At 36.5% G+C, this 24000-nt stretch overlaps 1 protein-coding gene across 1 annotated transcript in view; it reads right to left on the reverse strand.

Moving 5' to 3' along the window:
- LOC309510296 (NACHT, LRR and PYD domains-containing protein 12-like) overlaps positions 1–24000 on the reverse strand; it is a 143470-nt gene that overhangs the window by 77122 nt on the left and 42348 nt on the right. The window contains exon 8 of the mRNA XM_082191292.1: positions 7769–7939. Within this exon, the coding sequence (XP_082047418.1) occupies positions 7769–7939 (171 nt within the window). The remainder of the gene's footprint in view (positions 1–7768; positions 7940–24000) is intronic.

Raw genomic sequence — 24000 nt, forward strand, 5'->3', positions numbered from 1 at the left:
GTCCAACTACAAAAACATGTCAATTAGCTCTATCTGTCTTCAAGATCATTGTTGACTGCGCTTTTTCAGCATTGCTGTCATCAGTTCTGACATGAGTTCGCCACCTGGGGGCGCTGTTTGTACAGGTGTAGTTCTCTTTGGTGGAGCTGGAGCATTTTTCTGATGGAGCCGGCGGATGGGTTGGCAGCCGGTGCAGGAGCTGGTGGTGGTGGAGCTCCACCTGCAGATGCAAAGTTTTGGGGACCAGGAGGAGGAGGAGGTGGAAGGGAGGTAATGGGGTCTGGAGGTGGTGGGGGGAGTGAGTCTCCCCTGTGAGGTGCAAAACTAGGAGGCGGTGGAGGAAGAAAGGCAGGGGGCAGCTCGGCATCTTCTGGAGGAGGTGGTGGTGGAGGCAGGTCATCCATGGGTGGAGGTGGGAAGGAGGATTGTGGGAATCGAGGTGGAGGAGGAAACTTGTTGACTTTGGTTGTGCTGGCAGGAGGAGCAGGGGGAGGAGGAGGCAACATGGGGTCGGGTGGTGGAGGAGGCAGGGTTTCCATTGAAGGCGGAGGTGGTGGGAAAGATGTTTGGTTGCCAGGACCCTTCAAAAACAAACCAAAAGTAGCATTCAGGAGCATTTCAGATAAATGATGAAATTACAAGGGGATTAAAACAGCTCTAAAGGAACCGTCACCCTTTGTGGAAAAGTAGTGTGCTTAATTTTACTGCTCTTGAAGTATACTTTAAATCTTTAAAGTATATTTAAAAATATATATATTTTCAGATAATATATTCATTAAATAAAAGGCCACTATATGTGTATTTAAAGACACTGCACTTTCATGACTGTTTCTTAACAGAGTTTAGTGCAATTTTAAAAAGTGTACTTTGCAATCATGACAAATTAACAGTTATACTTTTTAAATTATGGTTTAGTAATCTTTTGCAGTACATTTATTTTGATATTGACAAACATACTAGAGCACATGCAAATTTGATTATAATTTCAACTGTAGTGTGTTATTCGTTAATACATTTAATATTAATATATTTTAAATTTACCAATTGGCAACTTCATCATGACAAATGTGTAATTAAATATTGAAAACATGTCAAGTTTCAATAGAAATGATATATGTATATTTTAGTTTACTATAAATGCTTCTCAGTACATTCGGCAGTAAACTTCATATTTCATTGAAAGTAGAAGTAATTATGAAATGTTATAAAACTATGTACTTAAGTGTGTTAATAAATTTAAACTATATTTTGTTTAATTGCAATTAACATGCAGTTAAGTGTCTGAAAACATAATAGTTCACACTTCAGTATGGTCCATGAACTTATATTATTTATGGTATTATATTATGGTGTTCTTCATTACTAAGGCAACTGATAGATTTAGAGGTACCTTGGTGTCCTTCGGAAGCTGAGGAGCGTGTCCATTCGCAGCTTTGGCTGAAAGATAAACACAAAAATGTCATCAAAATCCTTTTATATAAAGATATATATGATACATTTTATAACAATCTATTTAGCTCATTATCTCTACCTTTAGGTGTAGGAGAGGGTGTGGATGCACTGGAGGAGGCCTGGATAGTGCGGTTAGCCCAGCTTCCAGTGCCGGCTGCTTTCCTCACAGCGGCTTTGTAGTTTTCATATAACTGCTTACCATACTATGACAAAATCATGACAAAACAAGACCGTTAATAAAGTAGAAGAACTTTTTTTTTTGGACAAAGTAGACAGCTCACAATAGGACCCAACACAATACAGCTACAATTTACAGTATGTTTTTGCATTGTAAACTATAATTTATAATTTAATTTGCTGCAAAAACTTCAAATTAGTGTCTTCTTGCATTTATCATCATTATCTATTTTGGTTTTTGGTGTGTGGCCTGGTTTCTGCTCACCTTTGCAATACGTATCCCAGTCACCCACAGAGTCATGGTCAACTCATCATCACAACACAGATACTTGATGTATTGGGATTCTTTTTGAATTTGAGGATGCTGAAAGCAGATCACAGTGACCATATGAACATGACACACACCTGATATACACACCTGAGAAGGCCAAGATAATAACACTTCATTTAGTTGTTTTCGCTATTGTTTCCCTGTCATTCTCTACAGATTTGTGGAACCATTCATTTTTCAGGGGTTGAATCTTTAATCAATGTTTTTTTGTTCTCAAAACAACAAAGGGTTGGGTAACAACTTACTAGGGTTTTCAGTATTAGTTCATGCTTTGCTAATATTCATTTTTCTCCAAATGGACAGTTGGTGATATTAGGATTGTTTTGATTACATATGTTATTGAGCTGCAGTTGCATAGCAGAGACAGTGGATGACACACTAAAATCACAATTTGATTGCCAGTGCCCCTCATGCCACACTTTAGGATTAGTCCTAAATATTGCTAAAATGAACCACAAAAATCTTTTGCTTTATAATTTTGAATTATTTCAAACATACAAAGAATGCATGTCCCTTTTCTGTCGGAGTCAGGGTTTAATTGTGCATGTATTACATTTATTGCATTTTTTGCGTTTTATTTCCCAATTGCTTGACAAACATAAAACACAGCCCACCCTAACCTAATCATAGCCTGAAACACCCTTGATGATTTGTCATGCTTTCTTAATGAGATGACTGAGATAACAAATGATTTTATGTGGGGAGGGAAAGGAGTTAAAATAGCAAGGAAACATTAATTGCAAGTAATAAAGAAGGAGGATTAGGATTGATTGACTTAGAAGTTAAAAAGAAGGCCATAAGGGTAAAAACGATGAAAAAGTATTTATGTGATAAAGTGGAGTATGGATGGAAAGGTTATATGAAGGATGTGCTGGACAAATGTAGTGGATGTGGGGAAGAAGGGCTTTTTATGGGATTGAAAAAGCCGATGTATGACAAAATGCCGCTGTTTTATCAGGAAGTGCTAAGTGTGTGGGCAGAGGTCATATACAGAAATATACAGAATGAGTGTGAAAATATAAATCAAGTTTTAAAACAACCGATATTTTTATATCCAAATTTTAGAATGAAAGAGAGAGTGTTTTATGACAAATTGTATATGAAAGCAGGAGTGAGACAAGTTAAGGATATAGCATATGATGTAAGAGGGTTCTTACCTAATAGAGCCTTATATGATTGTGTTTCGGAGTGGGATGATGAAATCGAAATGTCAAAAGTGGACTCGATGTGTGAAAATATTAAAACAAGTCTGCCCAGAGCCTGGGTAGAGAGTATTGAAAATGAAACTGTTAAACCTGGGGAATGGGGATTGCCAGATTTGTATTTTAGAGTTTGTGGTTGCGCAATAAAGACTCTGGATATATGCGGTACAAAGAAATCTCCTCTCACAATAGGCCAATGTCTGGGTATCTGAGAGAAAAACCTGGGCTGCGTTTCCCAAAGCATTGTGAGATAAGTTGATCGTAGAGGACATTGGTGGCAAATGGTCTTCACGATCAACTTCACAATGCTTCTGGGAAACGCAGCCCTGGACTGGAGCTCAGAGCCACTGCAGAGAGAATTACACAGAGCTGGCCAGTGAAATGAGACAACAGATACTCACTGTCACACATGCCTGCTATTATTATGGTTACAGTTATAATGCATGGATTGATTTGCACAGAAACAGAGTTTGATCAGATCAGAGAAGCTCTTCCTGCACATATTCAAGGTAATGTTCCACAATGGTTTAAGTGTCCCAGGACAGCAGTGAGCTCAACACTGCACAGCTGTGTCTTTAAAACACTTTGGCCAGTGGACAAATGAGAGCTACTTTTGACAGTTTGCATTTCTTCTATTACAGTGGTGAGATATTATACCTTCTATAATAAGAATAAATGAATAAACATCATGTTACACACAAAAACAAGCAAACTGTAAATTCAATAATCTTTTATGCTCTGTCTTCTGTTTGCTTTCTTGTGAACATGATGATCATCAGATTGACCCATCATTTCAGATGAATATGATCATTTTGTGCAGGCTAAATAGGTCTTCATCCAAAATGAACGTTATCTTATTACATTCAAATTATTATGTAAATACACTGTACAAAAAACAGTTTTTTTTTTTTTTACTGATCGGTGATGGGACCGAGAGTGAAACTTACAGTCCTAGTAAGAATCATGAGCAGTTAAACTCGCTGTTCTCCAGAAAAATCCTCCAGGTTTTGCACATTTTTAGGTTTTCCAGAATCTTCTGCATATTTGACACCTTTCCAACAATGACTGTATGATTTTGAGATGCATATTTTTACATTAAGGACAATTGAGTGACTCGTACACAACTATTACAAAAGGTAAAAACATTTACTGATGCTCAAGGAGGAAACAATGTATTAAGAGCAGGGGGTGTAAACTTTAAACAGGATTATGATGATGTGTACATTTTGTTCAAAGATCATCTTTTTTCTTCATCCAGTACTGCCCTTCAGAAGCGAATACTTCCCGGTTTCACAGAAGGCGAAATAATTACAATTTATCCTGTTCATGGAATTTAAAAAGTTTACACACCCCAGCTTTTAATGCATTGTGTTGCATCAGTAAAAAAAAAAAATTATATATATATATATATATATAACAAATATTTTACTAAAATATTAAACTAAATGTTTACTAAAAACTAAAAAAACATTTTTTTCTTCAAGAAATACTGTGTAAAACTGATGTTATTAAAATAATATGCAGGGGAAAACCAAGTCCTATGTTTGGTGGACCCTTTGTGTTACAAACCTTATTAATATTCCAAAGTATTCTAAATTATTTAGATTAGGTTACAAAGCTTGTGTAATCTAACGAAATATGTTACAAATTACTGTATTTTGTAATCTTTAGTAAATAATCTACTTACAAGATAGTGTCTCCAGTTTATAATGTGGATCATTCTTCAGATCAGAGAGAAGCTTCACGGCTGATTCTCCTAGTTTATTCCCAGTCAGATTCAGATCTCTCAGGTGTGAGGGGTTTGATCTCAGAGCTGAAGCCAGAGCAGAACAACCTTCATCTGTGACTCCACAATCCCTCAACCTGTAGAGAACAATGACACACTCTTCACTCTCTCAGTTCAGATCAGTTTAGCAGTGAATCCATTATTAAAGAGAAAATACAAACTTAAAGCACAAATAAAATGTTTTGATGGATCATTGGACTGAGATCTAAAATGTCAAAGAGCTCAAAACGTGATTATTAAACATCTAGTCTTTAGATCTGTACTAATACAGTACGTATGGAGTAATGATTTGTTTTAATCGTGTAAAGAATATTTAAAAAAACAGTCCCTGCAGAAAGATGAACGTGATGAACTGCAAGAATAAATCCAGCATGTTCTTCATTTCTCAGTTCTGAATGTGTTGAGATCGAGTCGGTTTAAAATCAAGAGACTGAAGTGTTGATTGTGATGTGACAGTGTGTATTTCAGTGACTCAGTCCTGCAGAATCATGTTCCTGAAGAGCAGCTCATGTGTTCAATCTGTAAGAATTGATCAATTAGGAAATGCCGGACAGTCTGTTTGGGGAGCACCCAGACCCTGAGAGGACAAAGGACCTCTCTGGAAATTACCATTTGAACTCAGCATTTGTGAGGCAAAGTCACACCTCAGAACACATCTCTCCTCCTCTTCTTCACTCCCCCTCTCTCATTCTGAGACCACATGTAAATCACCCAAGAAAATGTATAGTTTAATGTGAATGATTATCACAGAGTATTTTTCATGTTTGGTATCATTTAAAATGTCACGGTGCGACTGGTACAAATGTCTCGTTTCCAAATAAGTAAAACAAAAGGTAATAAGGTTTTTGAGAGTTTATGGATAACTAGCACACTAGGAGGGGTTGGCCTCTAGACAAATGGTCTCCCTACACCCAAAGGTGTAACCTCTGAATGCAAATTTCCATTGTTAAAAGATATTTCCAAGTGAGAGAGGTCCTGGCTATTTAATGAAATGCAGCAGGGAATTCGAGGCCTTTTTCTGTACCTCAGATTCGCCCGTGAGGCTGAGAGAGAGAGAGAGAGAGAGAGAGAGAGATAGTGCTTTTTAATGTTAAATTCATCAATCTGGTGAAAATTATTTTAGTTACAGTGTCTGTCTACATTACTAGTACATAATAATAGTTATAATATTAATCCCATGATAGTAATAGCCATATATTGTAAAACAAATGCACTGAAAAATAAAGGAAACTTTCATAATTAGTTTTGTACTAATTTCTATACTTGAAAGAGTATATTTCTATACTTCACATTAAAGGTGTGGTGTCAATCAAGAAAAGAACCAAATGGGCCGCTGATCTACGTGTTTCATGGGGTGTCAGAAAAAAAAAACTAACGCTGACTTTTTATTGACCAATGCATTACACACTAACCAAGCGCCGCCAATTAAAGCAGCACTCAGTTACTGTGTCCAAATTCAGGGTCTACATCCTTCGGAGTACTCATTTGAAGGATGTTACGTCACAGCGCCGCGACGAAGGCTGTCCAAATTCGTAGGATCCTTCAAATGCGGCCCACAAATACGTCCTCATTTTCCCCGAATTGGAAGGATGGGTGTGGTGGATCCTTTCCCGTCCTACCTATCCCATAATTCTTTTCGGCAGAGCGTAATGGCGGACGAAGCGAGCGGTAGCGGAGTGGGAGAGGGAGAGGAGTATGCTTTTCGATGCAAGTTTTTTAAAAACTGGGTTTAAAAAAAAAAAAATTTTCAGTGGTTGTCTAGTTAGGCATTTTGTTTTAGCGTTAAGCATTTTTTTTACATTTGTACGTTTATATGTAAAAAAAAAAACATTACTTTCGTAAACTAGCTTCTTCCTTACTGCCTGTGTGAATATCCCCTTACACACAGCTAATTTGTTAGTGATTGAAGCTGTTTTTAACGCTTCTAGGGACGAAAGAGCAGACAGAAGTGTTTATGTCACGGTTGCTAGGCGACAGGATATGAGCAACGGGTAAGGGAGGGAACTGAAAGAAGGGTAGGCTGTCCAAATTCACAAACACCGACTTCCGGGTTTTGCGGTCGTCGGAGGACCCCTCCTCCTTCAACCGGGTAGGAAGGATCCTAAGGAGGATGCAGACCCTGAATTTGGACACAGCCAGTAGCTTCGGGACTTCTTCGCTGTATTCTCGCTTTTTGCTCGCAGGTTTCTCGCTAGAGCTCCCCCACAGCTTCGGAATAGATATTTGACAACACTGTTGTAAAAACTCGTTGGTGATTCTCAGACACCAGAGGCTATAGATTAACGACATCAAAGCAGATGGGTCGTTCTTTAAAACGTCTTCTTCATTCGGGTTCGGACAGCGTGAGGGAGCGCAATAATGACAGCATTTTAGCAGATTTCTTTTGGCCGTAAAGCAATTGTTTACATCGCGAGACCTGATATCACGCGAGACTTCCTGACGCAGCGGCCGGCGGCCCGCCGGCTCAAAGTTGCAAGTGCGGATTTTCCGCTCACGGGCACCAGGGGGGTGCGAAACGACCACCATTCAACCCGAAATAAGTAATATAACCATTCCAATGACTCTGAAGCTGTTCAGTTAAGGTAAAAAAAGTTACTTAGTTCACCTTTAATCAAAAAATACTTTGCCTCGAGAAAAGGACAGTAACAAGTTAAGACCTTCCGCGCTGGTCGGATGCCGGACTTTGGGACGATTTAGCGTGAGCTTACAAATCACTTACAGTTCAATAAGCTCAATAACACAGCAGCAGAAAAAGGCTGAACATTTCAAATATAGGCGACTTTACATTGTGTTTCATGTGTGAGTCATATATGATCTTACCACAGTGTCTCCAGTTTACAGTGAGGATCCTCCAGTACAGCAGAGAGCAGATGAACTGAATCTCCTAGTTTATTCTCAGTCAGATTCAGATCTCTCAGGTGTGAGGGGTTTGATCTCAGAGCTGAAGCCAGAGCAGAACAACCTTCATCTGTGACTCCACAATCACTCAACCTGTAGAGAACAATGACACACTCTTCACTCTCTCAGTTCAGATCAGATCAGTTTAACACAAGGGTCCGCAGCCGTACTGCAGGGGGTCCGTCAATTAATGCTTGATCACAAATAATTTTTTGTTAAAAAATTAAAACATGGGTAAAAAAACATCACAAAGTCAAATTTAAATATAAACACTCTCAAACGAATGCAAGATCTTCCTCAAACAATCTTCATCTGTGACTCCACAATATTTCAACCTGTAGAGAACAATGACGCTGTGTAAACTGTGTAAAATGACCATTTTATTAAAGATTGCAATGTGTGATGTGATTTGAATGTATTGACAAGCAATGCCACTATATCCTACACTGCTTTATAAAGGATGCCGGTTCTCCATGAACTTGAGGAGAAACTGAGGGACAAATACCATGCAGTGCTGTAACTATGGAGTGATAAAGAGATAACATTAATAACACCTGAAGTGTAACTTTATCAATTAAATGTACTATATTTTAGTTCAATAATATTAATTTAATATTTTGAAGATATTTTTGTTTCTAAATATTTGTCCAATAATGATCCATTAATGGCCATTTAAAATAATATTTTTTTCTAATATGTTTATTACTTATATTACAATTAGATTTCATGCTTAGCATTTAGCATGCTAATATATGCTATTGCTAATTAATAGTTTCGTAGCAATCTAATACAATCTTATAACTCAGTCATGTGACACAAATATAAGAAATTGAATGAATTAATCCAGTTAGGGAACCATATTAAAATCACTTTAAAACTTCTTCATTGGGTTACTTGGAAATGACTTGATTCCACGATGTTGACATTATGTGAACAAATTATCTTTGTTGAACTTAATTGGTTCATGTGGAACTGATGTGCATGATTCAATCATTTAAATCCAACACACTTTTTCAGTGCATTGTTTTCTGTATTTTAAAACGAATTTTGGATTTACTGTAAATCCCTCTGGTCCTCTTCGTTTAGGGGTCACACTTGGCTCCTTCGCGGTCAAAAGTGACCGAAGCCTTAAAAAGTAAAAAATTTTTTTGCTTTTTTTTTTTTTCAGGAAAACCAATGTAATATATTTTTGTTCAATAATATTTTTTTATTATTATTTCGAATTTAGAAAGGTTTCTATGGTACTATGCAATAATTATAAATAAAAAAATGTATGAGCATTTTGTTCCATTAGAATTCATATTTTTATTTGTATTATTATTATTTTTCAATAAATGCAACATGTCACATTAGTGCAGGTCTTTAAAATCCATTTTTTGAAGTGAGAAAAGCGTCATCCAGTGGCGTTAAAAAGTAAAAACTTGTGTAATGTCGTGTAACCGCCTGTAGGCTGTACTGTTGCTCACTATATAAATACATAGAGAGGCTTTTTGATTCCCATTGTTTTTTTTAGACATGATTTCTCCATTTTATTCGTTTTTTTTAAATTTATTTAGATATATATTTAGACATTCTAAAAGACTATTTTTGTCAAGTTTTAGATAATTTTGTTACATAAATATCAGGTTTTGCATTATGATTACAATCAAACAATAACGTTTGGTTAGAAAAGGAACACAATGCAAGCATTTTTGTTAATCGGTATTTGATAATTAAAAAAATCTAACAAAATAAGGGATGGATAGTGATAATTCAAAACACTTTATACAGACATTTTGCAATTAATTGGTATTTTATTCAGTTTAATTCTATAAATGGTAATAAAACTTCAGAAGGGAACAGCAATTATGATCCAACAGCAAAAACAATAAAATAACAACAGCAAACAATCATTATCAAACTGTAGGTTAAAAAACAGGAATAAAAATGTAATTATAATAATAAATATTATTTTAACTATGTACATACAAACTGTAATTATTTTATGTATTGTTGCATATGCAGCAGATATCAGGAACACCTATTAGGCTAAAATAAGACCCAACAATTATTGTTTGTTTGTGTTTGTTTGTTTGTGTGTGTGTGTGTGTGTGTGTGTGTGTGTGTGTGTGTGTGTGAGAGAGTGAGAGAGAGAGAGAGAGAGAGAGAGAGAGAGATCTTTTGTATTTTTTAATTTATTGATTTTATTTCGCATATTCTCAAAGTTTGCTGTTGCAGTCTTACCAGTTAATTTCTTTGTGTGTGTGTGTGTGTGTGTGTGTGTGTGTGTGTGTGTGTGTGTGTGTGTGTGCGCGCGCATTTGAGCGAGAGTCTCTTTTGTATTTTCTTCATTTATTGATTTTATTACGCATATTCTCAAAATTTACTGTTGCAGTCTAACTAGTTCATTTCTCTCTGTGTGTGTGTGTGTGTGTGTGTGTCTGTGTGTGTCTGTGTTTGTTAATTTACAGTATGCATATTCCATAACAACCCGGCCCTCTACAAGAGTTTTAAACATTCCAAGCAAATCAGCATCTTCTCCTTCATTCTTACATGTATGGGATTTTAAAATAGACAGCTTTGCCTGTCCCACAAGAAAATTACCAAGTGTACATTGTACCTTCCATTCTTTCTTATACTTCACACCAAAAATGAACATATTTTTTGTAAACATAAAACCAAGCTTAGTAAACATTTTATCCAACAATTCAAACAAAGGAATTAATCTTGAACAATCACAAAAAAAATGAAAAACAGTATCGAGAATATTGCAAAAAGGCATGCAGATAAAACCATCTCATTAAATTTTGATACAAAACTGTTAGTTGCCGCACAATGGAGTACTCTCCACTGGAGGTCCCCAGACCTCTTAGGAATGGGGGGCTTATACAAACACCTCCATGATGGAGTTATTTCCGAAGAAATTGATAGATGTTCTCTCCATTTAGTATCAACACATCTTTTCAATTGAGTATAAAACAAGGATTTCACACACATACAATATAATATCTTTTTGCCAACATTATGAAACAATACATCTTCAAATCTTTTCAATAAAGTATCATTTAAATCTTCATCCAAATCAAGACTTATATTAACTCGAAGATGTGGAAAAATCATAGGCCTTTCATCATTCTCAATAAAATTGTTTACATAGGTCAAGAAAGACTGAGGAAAAGATTTTTTAAGATCTCCAATTATCCCTTCAACACATCTTTCTGCAGGCACGTGCACACATAGACATCAAAGGGGGCTTGAGCACCTGCCCTTTTTATTCCTGGAGAGAAAGTGCCCTTTTTTCTGGGGTGCTTTTTTTTAATTATTATTTTTTATTTATTTTTTATAATATATATTTCTGTTTGCGCACAGCTTCCCTGTCAAACAAATATATTTATTGAGGAATAGTATATCTAAATATCAGGTAAGGAGTTCTGAAGCGCTCCCTCTCCCCCGATTGTTAAACCCGATTGTATTGCTTCCGCTAAAGAAAATAGTACGCTCCGTCTCTACGGTTAGAATCTCTTATACTGTCTATGGTTAGAATCCTGTGAGTCCATAGCAACGCTCTGTTTTTCATGGCAACGGTCTGTTATACTCCGCACAGCGGTCTCTTATCAAGAAATAACACACCGCATTCTACATTGGAATTCAACCAAGACATGTAATAAAATAAGTTAATAAAATAAGCATATATCACCACCAGGTGATATGCTTTAGTTATTTTGTTTATCCTAAAATACCTGCATTGCCCTGTCAATTAGATGCAAATGTGCGCATTTTAACTAGTTGACGCCTAATTTGCATACAGAACGTCCTCAGTTAATGACTTACATCAAGAGTCTTTCCCCCTGAAATTTAGAAATCTAAATTGGTGAATTTAGAAGAAATCTACAGATGCAAACAGATGGAGGATACACTCTAAAAAATGTAGTAAATCTGAGTAACTGCATCTGGTAGCCTACATTAATTAATAAAACTGAGTAGAAATAAGTTAACATTAAACATTACAATAACAATATTTATAAATTAACTTTTTATTTATGAGTAATTTTACTTTTTTTATTTCCTCTAAACCTTTATAAAATAGTATTCCATACAACCACAAATACATGACATTGGCTTTTATTGAATTTTTACTCAATTATTTTTGTAAGTTTAATTTTAAAGTGTTATGTATTCTGATAACCCCAAAATAATTAAAACGATGTAGTGCCTTGTGCAAAAATAAACAAATTATTAGTAAAACACACCCCTCTGCTTGATGCAGTTATTTAGGTTATTCTAAATATGAAGAGTTCAGATGAAAAAGCCTCTAAGTGCCATCTGAAATTTCCTTCTATAATGATCATTTTTATCAAGCTTGTATGTTTATGTTCACTTATTTCACATAACTGGCAATGAAAATTACTTCTTAATTGTCATTTAAGTTAAATTACTGAACTTAAATATACGAGCTTGAAAAAAAATTCTCATTTTAGAAGAAAATTTCAGATAGCACTTAGAGGCTTTTGCATCTGAACTCTTCATATATACTTGAAACTAGTAGCATAGAAAATGTTTTCAAAACATGCACATTGTGGAATGGTTTCCTTTGCTGCTCTATAAACCTAGTGAATACTAAGGAGACCATGGTTTCTGTGTGAACTGATTATTTTGTAGACATCTTTTGAAAATGAAACAATTGCGTGAGTTTGAGGAAGATAAAATTAATTAACTTTTTAAATTAATTTTTTAAAAAGGAAGTCAGAGTTGTGTTAATATATAGGCCTATACTTTTTTGTTTATAAAAAGAAAAAAAATACGTATGAGAAGTGCCCTTTATTTCACTTGAGCCCCTGCCCCTCAAAATGTCTGTGCACGTCCCTGTCTTTCTGATCTAAGCCCAACTCTATTAGCTATAGATTTAGCCGTATACCATTGACCCTTTGAAAAATCAATTAAATATTTTACAGTAGCTATTCCTGTGTTTAAAAACTTGTCAATTACTGAACTCAGAATGGAAGAATTCCTTTTAAAGAGAGGATTAAAAAACAATGGTTCTAAACAGGGCCGGCCCTGACCAATTTGCTGCCCTAGGCAAGATTTTACCTGGCGCCCCATGCATCACAGCCCATTTCACCCCGTCATTGTGTTCATGATTTAGCATATATATATATATATATATATAGGCCTATATACACACACACACACACACACACACACACACACACACACACACACACACACACACATTACAGCCTAAACACAAATACCAAGAGCATTACATAGCATTCAAGTCAAGTCCCCATTATCTTTTATAGCACGATTTACAATAAAGATTTAATGTGAACTTTCCAAAAGTTTGGAAACATTACTATTTTTAATGTTTTTGAAAGAAATTTCTTCTGCTCATCAAGCCTGCATTTATTTGATAAAAAATACAGAAAAAAAATTAATATTGTGATATATTATTACAATTTAAAATAATTGGTTTTCAATTTATTATACTTTAAATTATCATTTATTTCTGTGATGCAAAGCTGAATTTTCAGCATCATTACTCCAGTCTTCAGTGTCACATGTGACATCCGGTCTATCACATGATCCTTTAGAAATCTTTCTAATATGATGATTCATTATCAAAGTTGGAAACAGTTCTGCTGCTTAATATTTTTTCATAACCTGTGATACTTTTTTAGGATACTTTGATAAATAAATAGTAAAAAAAAATTTTTTTTAATGTTTTAAAAATAGAAATCTTTTGTAACAACAATATACACTACAAAATCAATACTTTTATTCAGCAAAGATGTGTTAAATTGATAAAAAGTGATCGTAAAGATGATTTATATAATTAGAAAATATTTTTATTTTATTTTAAATAAATGCAGTTCTTTTTAACATTTTATTCATCAAATATATTAGGCAGCAGAACTGTGTCCAACACTCATAATAAATCAGAATATTAAAATGATTTCTAAAGGATCATGCGATAGACTGGATGTCACATGTGACACTGAAGACTGGAGTAATGATGCTGAAAATTCAGCTTTGCATCACAGAAATAAATGATAATTTAAAGTATAATAAATTGAAAACCAATTCTTTTAAATTGTAATAATATATCATAATATTTATAATTTTTTCTGTATTTTTGATCAAATAAATGCAGGCTTGATGAGCAGAAGAAACTTTTTTCAAAAACATTAAAAATAGTAATGTTTCCAAACTTTTGGCCTGTACTGTATCCCCACAACTGCACAACTGTAGAGTAAAACATTAATAAAAAAGTGATAATAAAAAATGCGTCTTAAAACTGACATGATTGTTACAAAACCACACAGTCTGTGGACTCTGGAAAACTCAGAACAACTGCTAACATTAAGTTTAAGGTAAAAATAACTGCCATGAAATTATAGTATCTTACTCCTATGCCATAAATTGTTCATTCACTTCATCACTTTACCTCTGTCTTTATCCCCTTTTATCCTCTTCTCTTCTTTTTGGCACTGTATCTATCGCAGACTATGCTCATTTATAATGTGTCATGTAAATTCGGCCTTCCGTCACAATCAGGAAACTTTCACCGCGTCTAGAACTGGCGCGAGCTGCCAGGCCCGTTTCTACGAGCTGTGTGTTAACAAAAGCAGTGCTGTCTACATTGGATGCGGAGTCGCGCACGCTACACAACAAATTACCAACAACTGATCGCGCGCGCGCTCTGTTTCTGACGCACTTCAAGCACTCGATGGGCGGGGGACGATTGGTGAGCCGGACTTTTTTTTTTTTTTGGTAGTATTTCGAATTAATGGTTTTAAAATAGTATTATATATAAAAAAATAATAATGTAAAAAAAAAAAAAATTCACTCGTTCACTCATTCTGGCGCCCCTATGGATGAGTGGCGCCCCTAGCATTTGCCTATACCGCCTATGCCGCGGGCCGGCCCTGGTTCTAAAACACCATAATGTTTATCATCATCTCTCAATTTTTTAAACATTTGCCAGGCCTTTAATACAGTTACATAAAAGTTAGAAGAAGAAACACTTACTCTTGGATTTGGATTTTGGACAGATTTTTCAATTAGGAATAACTGCTTAGCTAATCCAACTCCCCCAATACTTTGTAAAACAGACAAACCTAATGCAATCCAGGGTATCTTATCTGAACAATATAATAGCCTTTGTAATGTTTGAAACCTCATTGTCTTAACTCTCGCCTCCAGATTTATAAGTCCTTGACCACCTTCTACAACTGGGAGATACAAAACTCCAGGAGGAAGCCAATGATAACCATCCCAAAAGAATTTAACAAAGACTTTTTGAATACCAGTCAATAACTCTTCAGGAGGATTCAACACTGTAAATCTGTGCCACAACATTGAGGCTGCCAGATTATTAACGATTAAACATCTCCCTCTGAAAGATAACCTCGGGAGAATCCATCTCCACTTCTGTAGTTTCCCCACAATTTTATCAACTAATCCTTCCCAATCATTTTTCATATAAGTATCAGATCCTAAATATACCCCAAGAACTTTAAAACCATCTTTGATCCATTCACATTGTTGTGGGATTTGAGGAGGATCTATATCCCTCCACTCGCCTAACAGAAGGGATGTACATTTATCCCAATTGATTCTAGCAGATGTAGCTTTTTGAAAAGTTTTCAAACTAGAAGTCAAAGCAGCCATATCATCAATGTTCCTTATGAAAACAGTTATATCATCAGCATAAGCTGTGAGTTTTACAGGTGGGATCTCTGGAAAACCAGGAATACAGAATCCATATAGTCGTTTCCTCAAATGTGACAACAAAGGCTCAATAGAAATTGAATATAGAAGTCCTGAAAGAGGGCATCCTTGTCGTATATCTCTTGTTACTGCAAAAGGTCTAGTTAGACAACCATTAATCTTAAGCATACTAGATGTTTCACTGTAAAGCAGTTTAATACAAGAGACAAATTGTGGTCCAAAGCCAAAGGCCTTCAGAGTCTTTAGTAAATAAAAGTGATCCACTCTGTCAAAAGCTTTTTCTTGATCTAAAGATAAGAGTCCAATATCAATTTGATGTTTTTTAGCAACTGCAATAATGTCTCTTAGCAAAAACAAGTTGTCGAAAATTGTCCGCTCAGGGATACAGTATGACTGATCTTCATGAATTATAGTTGCCATACATTTCTTCAACTTATTAGTTATAGCTTTTGACAGTATCTTAAAATCAGTACACAGCAACGACACAGGGCGCCAATTCTACAAAAGTCCAAGATCTCCTTTCTTAGGGATTAATGTCAACACTGCCCTCCGACAGCTTAGGGGTAAAACACCTTGATTAAAGGACTCCAAAAAAACATCATACAAATCATGTCCAATCACATTCCAAAAGCTTTTAAAAAACTCAGCAGAGAGATCATCCACACCAGAAGATTTGCCACTGTTCAGCCCTTGCACAGCACTTGAAAGCTCATCAAAAGTCAAGAATTCTTCCAATTCCATCTTTTCTTCTTTAGACAACTGTGGAAGATCTAGAAGAAGTTCTTCAACTGCTACTTCATCACAAAATTCGGACTGATTAAGTTTTTCATAAAAAGAAATAGCAGAAACTATCATTTCTCGTCGATTGGTTATTTCTTTGCCATTAGGAAGTTTCAGTTTGTGAAAAAATTTCTGCTCTTTAGATTTTTTTCTCCAGTCCGAAAAAAAAAAGCAGTTGGAGCATCCATTTCATTGCACTTCACATATCTTGTTCTGACAAGTGTCTCCTTCTCCTGCTCTTCCAATAAATCCTTCAAAAGGCCTTTGTTCTCTTTAATGATATCACCTCCTCCCTGATTGCGGAGGCTTTGTTGAAGAATTTCTTGCTCTATCATCTTCATCGTCACTTTCAAGTTCTCAGTATTATTTGCTGTGTATTGTTGACAAAAAACCTTTATCTGGACTTTTCCCAGATCCCACCATTGACTAAGAGATGAATAACTACCTCTCTCTTCTCTCCAAGACTTCCACAAAAGACCAAAAGAGTGCACAAAGATGTGATCTTGAAGTAATGTATTATTAAAGTGCCACTGTGACTTATATAGGATTTAGGTGACAAGACAGACATAGACATAGAGATATAATGATGATCTGATATAGATGTAGGGGAAATACGATTACTAAAAAATCTTCCTTTATTGCATTCCTCAATATAAAAACGATCCAATCTGGCAGCAGAAACCTTATTTGAATTAATTTTCAGCCAAGTATATTGTTTAACTTGAGGATAAACATCCCTCCACAAATCTACAAGACTATGTCTATTAATTAAAGATTTAAGAACATCAGGTTTTTCCTGGCTGAAAATGAGGCGGAGGTAGCAAAATCCGATAGCTCGGTTCCTCTAGGGGGGTCCGGGGGCATGCCCCCCCCCCGTAAGAAAATTTTGTACATTTCAAAGATAAATGCATTAATCTGGTGCATCTTTTTATGTATAATGACCACTAGAAGGTGAAAAAAAAAAAACTTTTTACAAGCATGTATTTATTTATTTTTAGGCATTTTAATAATCAGATAATTTGATTTTATTTACAGTTCATAGGGGGCCATGAAATTACAAAACAGTACTAGTAAATTACGTGACTGCTACTTGTGATAGCTTATTTTATAAAAACGGCAGAAGAATTTCGGCTATTGCCTAAGTCAGGCTGGCTCTATGGATATATTTTAAGTAACCTAACTAGTTTGAGAGCCGAAGCTTAAGAAAAACAGTATCGGTACCTGGCTGTGACAAGTGAAGGCACTTCGATGCTGCAGAGAAGGTGCTTCTTGACTTTCGTGCGTCTGTGGAGGTTGTGATAACTGACAGGTGATGTTGAAAAGGGGGAGGGGCAGGGGCTCCTGCGCTTTCGCAGAAATGTACCTTGCTCCGTTTGAGACAGTTTAGGTGCTTAAAGCCCTGCATTTCAGCCCGAGCCCGACGTGCCAATATTATTATTATTGACTTATTTATGCCCCTAGGGCCGGGCTTCGGGCCAATTCTCACGTCATAATTCACATGCGGCCGGGCCTCGGGCTTTTTTGGGGTTATCCTTCTTTTTATATTTTTAGACATTAATTAAAAAAATATGAGAAGCTGACGACGACGATAGAAAAACAAACATAGAAAGACATTTCATAACCTCATAACTTTCATAATCTTATAATTACACAGTGACATATGACTGACATGACAGTCTCATGCACACACGCACACACACACACACACACACATACGCACGCACGCACACACACACAGAAGGTTTCCCATCAGCGCGACCCACGATTCACCTCATGTGCAAATAATGGAGAATATTAAGAGAAAAAAATCACAGATGGCCAACTTAAAACGCAGCGGGAAGAGTGATAGAAGAGAGGAGGACTGGGTTAAAACCTTAGGCTACACTGTGGATGCTATTCTTTTTCTCCACGATGCTCTATAAAAGACTGCTCTAACTTTTCGTTTCATTGGACTTTATTTTCGTTTAACTGTTGGAAACTACTAGAAAAAAGAATGGCCATGTTCTGTCGTGCATTTTTGAGGTAAGATAACCTGCAAGTTTATTTAATTTAATTGGTTTAGATAGGCTATTGCTCCTTTCGTTTGCGAGCGCTGGTTCGAGCAGCCTGAGCCTGCCTCAGTATTTCAAAAAAAGTTGTTTTACTCACTGTGGTTTAATAAATAATCATTTGTTAAATTAACTGTCTGTGTGATATGCTTGAAGTGTTTTATAGCCTATCTATGGATTGTAGCCAAGTAAAGTAGCCTATTAGCGTTGATTTGAGAGGCTAAATTGATCAAACATGTTGTAGGCTATACTCGCTGTCGGTTCGGCTTCATTTAAAAAAAAATGCTCCAAAACATTTGTCTAAATTAACATGATAAAGAAATGAAAAGAAACATAACTAACAAAACTGACCTATTTTAATGGCTGCAAATAGGGCAGGCTGCCGCTGTGTAATAATAATAATAAAAAAAACGGACTCGGGCTGATAATTCTGATGAGCTGTCGGACTTGTGCTTGAGCGTCTCGGGCCAGGGCCCGGCTCGTGCTTATTCTGATGCAGTCGAAATGCGCAGAACGGTTTGAGAATGGAATGGAACCCGGCCGTGAACCCGCTGCGGAATCGTGTCGGTGGAAAAGAGGTATCTAATCATGTGATTCCGTCTTGAGTTTTTGTCGACAGACGGAGGCGGCCCGAAATTTGACGGAGGCGGCCGCCTCATAATTCTCTATGCAGGAAAAACCCTGTTCATGATTCCTATCCAATTTATGATCTACCGTACAATTAAAATCACCCCCTATAACAACAATCTTATCATCTGAACACTTCAACAATTCTTCAGAAAGTTTCAGAAAAAAATCACAGCGCTCGCTTCCTATATTAGGAGCATAGATATTATAAAAAGAAAAACTATTATTGCCTATTATTAAATCAGCTCTAAGAAGGCGTCCTGGTATTATTTCTAAGAAAACTGGATTATCTTTAACACGCTTTGAGAATAAAAACGCAACACCAGCACTCACGTTCGTACCATGACTAAGACTAATACTGCCCTCCCATTCATTTATCCAATCTGTCTCATTACAGGCATCAGTATGAGTCTCTTGCAACAAAATTACATCTGCTTTTTTAAGTTGTAAATACTTAAATAAAGTCACTCTCTTTCGTACATCCCTACATCCATTTATATTTAAGGATCCGATATTAAAGGATACCATCAGGATGAAAAAAGATAAAATGAATAAATGCCAATATAGATGTAATTTCCAATACATAATAGGCTACCTCTTTAAGGACTTTTCTTTACTCTTTTTCTGACAGCACTTACAAACTTTTTTAAACGATAACGCTTAGGCTGATCTAATTCCTCAAGTGTTGCTTTCTTCATAGCCATAGCAGAGGAATCAATAAAAAGCTTCAAATCAGGAAAATACGTTTCAATCTTTGGTTTTCTGTTTTTTTGTAGCATTCAAGAATTCATCCAGCTGTTCCAAACTATAATACCAGATCCTCTTTAATCGCCCAACAGTACTTTCCTGAGAATTGAATTCATCCAATTCATCAGTGATTAAGTCTGAACACTCACTATCCGGATCACTGTCAACATCCTGTGATATTGGTTCAGCATCATTTTGGGACATATCCCTATTTGATGCCTGCACCTCATCCAAGACATCCCTCACTTTAGACCCATCTTGTTCTCCAGATTGTTCTACCTCCTCCACAATCTCTACAGGGTCATTCATTCCACTCTGTCTAGCATCAGGAATGATCGCATCCGTTTCTGTAATCTCAATATTGCCACCCTGAGGCAACTGTTCTCTCATTTCAGTAGACGCGTCAATTTCCGCATTCAAATCAACTGCAGCGCTTTCTATAGTCGGTTTAACCAACTCGTTATTCTCCAAAACAATTGAATCTTGCACTGAACCATTCTTTGCGCTTTGAGCCTCTTTCACAACAGGACAACCTGTTTTAATATGGCCGTATTTACCGCAAACAAAGCATTTCATAGTCTCAGTAGTGATAAATATTGTATAGTCCTTACCAAACACTGTCAATTTAACAGACACATCAAGCATTTCAAATTCAGCGCTTAATATCATCAGAGCCTGACGTCTGAAAGACATGACATGTTTCAACTCTGGATTTTTCAGTCCTAGAGGAATCATTCTAATCTGCCCAACCAATTTTCCATAACGAGCTAAGATAGACTCGAGCGCTTTATCAGAAATAAACGGAGGTACGTTTGACAACATCACTCTTTTAGAAAGACTAGACAAAGGTCAAATTGGAACAAATACATCCTGAACAGTTAAACCACACTCCACCAATTGACTAACCATTTCGATTTCCTTCAGAAAAACGACAATTGCTTTATTCATTCTTGAAGCGGACATTATGTTTTGTGCACCTATTTCTCGACCAATAGCGACCAAAACACTCTCAATAGACACAGACTCATCTGACGGCATGCACTTGCACGCGTGCCGAGCAGACAAACAGGAAAATCCATCGGAATTTGAGCCCATCTTTATCAGATAAACTGACAAAAATAGCCACTATAACACCTTCTCCTCTAACTTACAGCAATATTCAAAATAAATAAATAAACTCAGAAAGGAAAAGTTCAACTCACTCAGCAACTCCCAGTGGTGGAGGAAGTACTGAATCTCAGTACTTAAGTAAAAGTACAAATAACCAGAGACATATTTACTTTAGTAAAAGTAGAAGTACCACAATGAAAACCCTACTTAAGTAAAAAGTAAAAAGTACCTGATTTTAAATGTACTTTTAAGTATTAAAAGTAAAAGTACTTGCATAACAATTTATTCTCTTAATGTCTATATTCTATTAATTAGGGCTGTAACAATATGAATCCGAAATCGCTACACTCAGATCTACGAACCTGTGTCGCGGTGTGAGAAGGGAGAAGGCAGAATCGCGACACACCCCTTTTTTGAAGTTAACATTATACAATACGTAGACCTACACCACAAAACTAGTTGAGGATAAATTATTTAATATTTGGCAATTCCATCGTTATAAACGGGACATTTGCAGTAAAAACTTGAAATATAAATTCTCAGAAAATGCATTTAATACATATTGAAAAATACCACTATGCGTTTTATATTTAATGGGAAATCTAGGCTACACATGCGTTACGGGACACAAACAATATTTAACTTTTAGGTAGAAAAATATTTTTTTGTAATTCTGTGAATTACACTGCGCAAACCAAAAGTAATACCCACCGGATGAAGGGTTGGCTCTCCACAGAACATAACATATTCATTTTATTTTATTTTTCGTGTTCCCATTTATGAGGAAAAAACAATGTTACAGACGTGACCGCTCTGAAAGGCACTAAAAGACTGCTTTAAAACTTTCACTGAGACCTCAAACAGAAAGCACAAAGCCTTTTTTAAATTTGAATTTCGTTTTGTATTAATTGTATCTCAATTTTAATCAATGTTTCATCAAACAATTGCCAGGATTTAATAAATAAGTAGAAAATAGATAATCACGACACGTAGGCGCTGGCGAGTGAACTGGAGCTCGTCTCATAAATGAACCGAAACTCAGCGTATAAGGTATCCTACTTGCCTCACAGACCTGATAAATATATCTTTAGACAGCTTTAAATGTGTACTTTTAAACAGAACAATTCAAAACGAAAGAAAACCGACTGCTCTCTGCTTATAATCCGTATGAAATGCGCATTTCTCTCTGGCGCGTTCACTACTGCGAAGATCGCGTATCAGTATCGTCAACCTCATCTTTGCAGCCGACACAGAAAACACTTGTTTATTAATAAACAATTAAAATGTCTTCTTGCTATATTTGACATATTCATTCACCTTTTGCTGGTTCTTTGTGACAGCTTTTAGGTGCTTTATTGTTAGCGCCACCAACGCGATCAGCACCGAAAACATGGAGATTTTTTTCAATCCCTGTTTTGGCAGGGGAAAAACTGATCCGAAAATGTAACGAAACGTTGTAGAAATGTAGTGGAGTAGAAAGTATAATAATTGCTGCAAAAAGTAACGAAGTAAAAGTCAAAAGTATGCACTATTGATTCTACTTAAGTAAAGTACAGATACGTGAAAAATGTACTTAAGTAAAGTAACGAAGTATTTGTACTTCGTTACATTCCACCACTGGCAACTCCACACACTCCTTGCTCACGCGCTCCCCACAAACACGCCGCACATGCGCACAGAGAGAGAGAGAGAGAGAGAGAGAGAGAGAGAGAGAGGGGGGGTCTTATTTGCGTCACTCCTTCATTGCTGTGCACTTTTTTTCTGCACAGCGGCTGATTTGTAGTTTGTACCACCAAAAGTTTCTCTGAGTTTTCGTATTTCCCATTCATTTCCTGTCGGTCATTTTTGAAGGAACCAAGTGTGACACTTTTTTTTTTACGACCCTTTACCATATCCGATTCATGTCTATGATTATTTTGTGTGTGTTCACAAAGCTAATACAACAAACGTCACCAAGTGTCATCCCATTCAGATGAAGCAAGATGAATCATTTTTAAACCGAAGAGGATCAGAGAATGTCAACATTGAAAAGTGGAAGATTAATCAATTTATTAAAGAAATGTTAATTATTAGAAACCTTTTTGTCCCTGATATTATTTTTTTTTTCTATTTCTATTTCTTTTTCCTTTTTTTATATTGTGCTCTGTTCTTTAGGACATTTATTATAATAATAATAATAATAAGTTTTATTTGTATTGCACTTTACACGTGAAGAACACATCTCAGAGTGCTACAGGTGCACAGATAAAAACACTGAACATAAAAACAGTCAAAAACAGCAAGAAACTAAATTATATTAAGAAAATGCAATACAAAATAAGTGAGTCTTTAAATTATTTTTAAAAACCTCAATAGATTGTGGCGCCCTTAGGTGGTTGGGGAGGGTATTCCACAGACGAGGCGCAGCCACCTGGAAGGCCCTATCTCCCATAGAGCGGAGTTTGGACTTGGGGACCTGGAGTTGGTGGCTATCAGAGGAACGGAGATGTCGGGTTGGGTTTTGCCTATTGATGAGGTCTTTGAGGTACACTGGTGCGCTACCGTAGACACACTGATAGGTCAGGAGACAGATCTTATACTCAATCCTGAACCTAACAGGAAGCCAGTGAAGTTTATGTAGGATGGGTGTGATGTGCTCAGATTTACGCACCCTCATCAGGACCCTTGCAGCGCAATTTTGAATGTACTGCAGTCTCTGCAGGCTCCTGCCAGGGATCCCGATGAGGAGTGCATTGCAGTAGTCGAGCCTGGAGGAGACAAAGGCATGAACCAGCTTCTCTGAATCGGAAAGGGAGAGGGAGGGGCGGAGTTTAGAGATGTTCCGGAGATGAAAGAATGCAGTCTTACAGATAAGTTGGATGTGGGTGTTAAATGATAGGTGGGGGTCAAATCGAACCCCCAGGTTTGTAATAGAGGATGTGAGAGAAATGTCATGGCCAGCAAATGAATAAACGGTCAGGGTGGAGGATCGGAGTTGGTGTGGGGTCCCAATGAGGAGACCTTCAGTTTTAAAGCTGTTTAGCTGAAGGAAGTTGTCAGTCATCCATGACTTTGTCTCCTCCAGGCAGGCAGTTAGAGTGTGGAGTGATGATGCAGGGGATGTGGGGTCCAACCTGACATAGAGCTGAGTAT

This window comes from Leuciscus leuciscus (genome assembly GCF_965113295.1).
Source record: "Leuciscus leuciscus genome assembly, contig: SUPER_11_unloc_9, whole genome shotgun sequence".
Lineage (NCBI taxonomy): Eukaryota > Metazoa > Chordata > Actinopteri > Cypriniformes > Leuciscidae > Leuciscus > Leuciscus leuciscus.